We start from the raw sequence: 5,533 nt of genomic DNA on the forward strand, positions 1-5,533 counted from the left end.
TGCTGCTGCCCGAGGACGTACTCCGCCTCGTGGATCCGCGCGGCCTCGCCGTATGCCGCTGCGCTTCCAAGGCCCTGCGCGCCGTCATCGACGCCCGCCGCCTGCTGTTCCCGCCCTCGGCTGGTGGCATATTCATCAACTTCCACAGCGCCAGCACCTGGCTGTCGGAGTTCTTCGCTGGTCCCTCCATCTCCGGCAGGTTCGCAGTTGGGACGCCGGTCAAGGACCACTGCAACGGCCTCCTCTTGCTTGGTGACGGCAAGGATTATCACGTGGGATTGCCTGCCGCCTCCCCCGCCCAAGCCCAAGGGCTTCAGGTGGCAGGTGCACCTTTTGTTTGATCCCATGGCATCGCCTCACTACCACGTGTTTCTGATAAAGCATGCGAAATATATGGACGGCGATATCTTCGAAGACCCTGTGATGGAGCCTGATTGGCCTCCATTGGTGTACGTTTTGCACGTTTTCTCCTCGAGGTCGGGCTGCTGGGAGGAGAGATCTTTTATTCGAGACAATGGGACTGGGATGACAGACGCTATGGCGTCTACTACCGGGGTGCATTTTACATGCACTGGAAATCAGACTTCATAATGAGCAAGCTATACTTGGATACTCTTTAAAATATCAAGTTCCTCTTTACGATTTAAAATATTTTCCATTCGCATGCATGTCTGATCATTGGCATGTTTATGTATGATACGCAATGCAGGTTGTCTTTGTCAAATTATAAGTACCAAGTAATTATTATTTTTGCGGGAAAGTACCAAGTAATTAAACGGCCTATGGATTGTGAACTAGAAATATGCCCAGAGTTTTATCTAGGACGATCAGAAAAAGGGGCGTACCTTGCATCTACTTGTACCCCGTTTCGTCTTTTGGTTTGGGTTCTACAGGAATCATGTGGCCAGATGAATTGGGTCTTGAAGCATAATAAACGCCTTCTAACTATACCGGATTATTATGGTCCTACTCTTGGCCCATGGGTCTTACAGGATATTAACTTTATTGAATCTCTCAAATTGTACAAGGAGGGCAATGAAGTTAATGTCAAAATGGAATATTTCATACAAAATAAATTGGAGCTAAACCCGGGCGAGAGAGAGCTAGTGGAAGGAAAGTTTGAACGTGACTCCGAAAATGACAACACTCTTCACCGGAAATATATGGTTGACGGTCGTGACTGTGGATACTTGGGTATAGTTGGATTTCATCCATATAAGGAGATTATCTTTTTGAATGTCTCATTGTATAGAGGATTGGCCTATCATTTGGAAGATTCAAAGGTTGAGGACCTAGGCTGCTTATACCCAACAAGTTGTTATGAATCTTTGCGACATGAATGTTTCATAACGGAGTCATACCCATATATGGCATGTTTGCAGGACATCAGAAAGCAACATGGATGTAGAAGGCCATCCATGTTGGTTGGAACCCAGTTGAACATCACAACAAATGGCCTTATTCATGTTCAAGGACTTGTTCATTTTTGTTAGCACTGAATTTGTACTTATTCAATTGAATCAAGTAACCATGTTTCTCATTGCGGTTGTAAGAACATGAGACCTCACAGTGTACCATTAGAAGAAAATAATAATCATACCGAATTGTTTACTTGTTATGTTACATCCTCCACTTCTTTGTTTAATAGACTAGCTAATAATGTCCAGGTGCTTCTTCTTCCGTTTGATCTGTATCAGGAGTTCAGGACCAACATTTCACTCAGCGGCACCTTTATTTCCCCTCTTTTTTTTCTTCCGTTGTTGTTTTCCGGATCAATTCAGTGGTTGGTTTCATCATGATTTTTCGTTAGTTTTGGTTCCTGCCCTACATAACTATATTGTGGCTACTTCTTTGGAGCATAAGCTTTTCCAAAATAAATGCTCATGTATTGCGGTGGAAACAACAAGCTCCATTTCCTACTCTTTTCTGTTTTTTGGAACTTTGGTTTATTTTTGGTGCTGATTTGAGTCTGTAATGCCACTTAACTTCAACTCGGAAGTAGCTTATGCATTTGCACGTACAAATTCTTGAACTACCAAATTAAGTTGCCTGAAGCCTGCGATCTACTCTTTCGGGCTTCAGCAGCCTGAAAGCTTGTTCAAAAGCTCAAAAGAGGTGACCGATTTTGCAGCTTTTCCTCTGTGTTTTTCTTGATGTTGCCCATGGCTGCTTCTGTTTTGGGGGTAAGCATTATTTTCTTTTGCGGAAAGGGGGGTAAGCAATATATTTGGTGATATTTACAAAGACTTCTGTTTTGGGCGGAGCTTGCAGCCCAAAGGTGGGCGGGCCGAATAGAAAAAATAGCCTATGGGCTACTGTTTTCAGGCCCGAACTAGATATATAGTGTATAAAATTCAATGGGCTGGGCGGGCCATGGCCCATTCAGCCTTGCTGAAGCTCCGCCAGTGGCAGCAGCCGTCTAACAAATCACAATAGAGTACTTGTCAGTGCAATCTAAGAGGAAATTTTGATCGGAACTATGGCAATGAGTTGCATCTATTGCGGATTGTTTATCCAAGACTCCTTAAGGATAGAATTGGAAATGTAGTTGCACACTTTGAGCACGTCTAAACTGAATCCACGAGTACTGAACCTTCTGGGATCGATGGAACTGTCAGTGAATCTTTCATATTGCTGACGATTATCTTTCATTATAACCGTGCGGACTGTAATGTCGGAACACTATAAAGGCCAGGTAAAAATAACATTCCTTTGTTTCTAACCAGTATCATCACCACCACCTTTCTCGGCAAACGCTATCTCAAACAACAATCGCCGCGCCAGTGCACACAGGCCGGTTGGCCACAGCTTCAATCTGGAAATTAACATCTAGCGCACCTGGCTTTGCCTACTCCCGTTTTGTGTTTTATAGCTTTGTATAGACAGCATAAATTTCATAGTGGACCCAAAGACCCATAATTTGAACATTTTTCAGAGAAAAAGTGGAGAAGTCTTCAAACACGCCCACAAGAATTTTTGGTATATTATTACCCCTCCAAGAAAGCTTAGTAGTGAAGTAATCTTTTTTTTGTATCATCAATTACTTTATTCCTCAAACAATTTTTGGATGATTTTGTTGTATATTATTACCCCTCCAAGAAAGCTTAGTAGTGAAGTAATCGTAGCTGTGAAGAAAACTTGGCTATGTCTTACCGACCTCACAAAGGCTGGGATCCACTCTTAAATAGTCCACACAGCACACATTCGTATCCCCAAAATCTTTGCCCTAGCCGCCTCTACTCCAGTCCCCACCCAGCTTTTCAGCTTTCAGGCGGCGCCTTCCAGCGAGATGGATCTGACACAGGTGCTGCCGGAGGAATTGCTCGCCGACGTGCTCCGCCGCGTCGCGCCGCGCGGCCTCGCCGCGTGCCGCTGCGCCTGCAAGGCCCTGCTGGGCATCATCAACGCACGTCGCCTGCTGCGCACGGACCTCCTCCCGCACTCCGTCGCCGGCATCTTCATCAACTTCCACAGCGAAGGTTTGCCGGAGTTCTTCGCCCGTCCCTCAACAGGCCCCACGATCTCCGGAAGGTTCGACTACCTGCCCCCACACATTGGGGACTCCCAGTATCGTGGTAAAATCGAGGATCATTGCAATGGCCTTCTCTTACTCGAAGATTATTTCGAGAATTATTATGTGGTTAACCCGGCAACGAGACAGTGGAATTCTTTGCCGCCGCACCCTTCCATGTCCAAGTCTGGGGAGATCGATGCTGACTTCACATACCAAGAGTACCTCATCTTTGATCCCACGGTATCACCCCACTATCAGGTACTCCCTCCGTAAACTAATATAAGAACATTTAAATTACTATTTTAGTTATATAAACACTCTTATATTAGTTTACAAAGGGAGTATTTGTGATCTCAAATCCTACGGGCAAATGGAAGCCCGAGGATTTTGGCTACAACAGAGCATTGGATGAATTAGACACTGTTATGGAGGAATCTGAATGGCCACCATCTGTTTGTGCCCTGCACGTTTTCTCCTCGAGCTCGGGCCGTTGGGAGGAGAGGTCTTTTATTCGAGATGGGAAGGCTGCAGACACCATCGCTGATATGCGGCGGCATTTCGACAAGCACTATGCTGTCTACTGCCGGGGTGCACTTTACATGCACTGCATAACTGATTTCATAATGAGGTACCTACCCACTCTCTTTAAACATTAGATTTTTCTATATCAGTACCTTAATGATTAAAATACCTACCACTTATATGATTTATTAGCATGTTTATTAACAATTTCTTGTGCAGGTTCTCTTTGTCAAATGATAAGTGCCAAGTAATTAAACCACCGATACATGGTGAACTGGGGGAGTGCCCAAAGCTCCATCTTGGACAATCTGAAAAAGGGGTCTACCTTGCATCTATTTGTGAAATGTCTCGTCTTCTGGTTTGGGTCCTTGACGAATCGTGTGGTCAGACGAATTGGGTCTTGAAGCATAACAGTTGCATTCCACCCATACTGGATTATGATCGTCCTATTCTTGGCCCATGGGTCTTACAAGATATTAACTATGAGTATCTCAAAGAGAGAAAGGACCACACTGATACGGAAGACATGAAATATCTAAAAGAGAAGAAACTACAGTTGAACTCCAGTAAGGAAGAGCTAGTGGAAGAAAAAATTGAATGGGACTCTCAAAATGACAACATCCTTCATAAGGAAGATGTGGTTGATGCTCATGGCAATGGATACTTCGATATCCTTGGGTTCCATCCATATAAAGAGATTGTCTTTCTGGATGTATCAATGTACAGAGGATTGGCCTATCATTTCACTACCAGAACAGGGCTCTAAGCCGACAGCCAAATGTATGCCGACGACCACCGTCGGCCTAAACCGAGGTATGCCGACAGCTAGGTCCTGGCCGTCGGCGTACAATGGCCGTCGGGCTATCCCCGTCTACGCCGACAGCAGCCGTCGGCACATAGCGGCCGTCGGCTTATCCCAGGCTACGCCTACAGCTGCCGTCGGCATATACAGGCCGTCGGCATAGATGCGGGCCCGCCGACAACACTCATCATGGCCGGCTAACGACGTCAAATCTATGCCGACGGCCGTGACGGGTGGCCGTCGGCATAGATACGGGTGACACATCACCGATCCAGAGCGCACCGACCAGGACATATGCCGACGGCAGCCGTCGGCATAGCTGACACGTCACCGATCCGCCGCGCTGTCCATCTGCCCTGGCCGCAGATGTGCCGACGGCTTTGCCGTCGGCATAGTTTTTTTTCTTTTTTCCTTTTTCCCATATAGTACTACTATTATTATTATTAAGCATACAGTATGTGTTAATATGCATACATATAGATTGTGTTAATAAGCATACATATAGTATGTGTTAATAAGCATATAATATGTGTTAATAAGCATACGTATAGTTTTTTTTTCATTTTCTTCACTGTTTTCTTTATTATTATTATTTAACTAACTTACATACAGTATGTGTTAATAAGCATACATACATTATTTTTCGGTTCTGTACAGAGCGGTGTGACCCCCCTCACGAACGGTGCCGCCGCCAG

At 45.3% G+C, this 5,533-nt stretch overlaps 1 protein-coding gene across 1 annotated transcript; it reads left to right on the top strand.

The window, feature by feature from the left end:
- Nucleotides 1-3,240: 3,240 nt before the first annotated feature.
- Nucleotides 3,241-5,001, top strand: LOC123191446 (putative F-box protein At3g16210). The gene is made up of 4 exons (XM_044604178.1): nucleotides 3,241-3,783; nucleotides 3,915-4,142; nucleotides 4,256-4,394; nucleotides 4,795-5,001. Exons 1-4 carry the CDS (start codon nucleotides 3,290-3,292, stop codon nucleotides 4,999-5,001), a joined length of 1,068 nt encoding a protein of 355 aa, XP_044460113.1. The 5' UTR covers nucleotides 3,241-3,289.
- Nucleotides 5,002-5,533: the final 532 nt, after the last annotated feature.

Source organism: Triticum aestivum, chromosome 2A (genome assembly GCF_018294505.1).
Source record: "Triticum aestivum cultivar Chinese Spring chromosome 2A, IWGSC CS RefSeq v2.1, whole genome shotgun sequence".
Taxonomy (NCBI): Eukaryota; Viridiplantae; Streptophyta; class Magnoliopsida; order Poales; family Poaceae; genus Triticum; species Triticum aestivum.

What these genes read in the sequence shown, in the direction of transcription:
- LOC123191446 (XM_044604178.1), top strand. Translation starts at nt 3,290, where the DNA reads ATGGATCTGACACAGGTGCTGCCGGAGGAATTGCTCGCCGACGTGCTC. An exon ending in CACTATCAGGTACTCCCTCC is followed by an intron (nt 3,784 to 3,914) that starts GTAAACTAATAT and finishes TGGCTACAACAG; the next exon opens with AGCATTGGATGAATTAGACA. An exon ending in GTGAAATGTCTCGTCTTCTG is followed by an intron (nt 4,395 to 4,794) that starts GTTTGGGTCCTT and finishes CTACCAGAACAG; the next exon opens with GGCTCTAAGCCGACAGCCAA.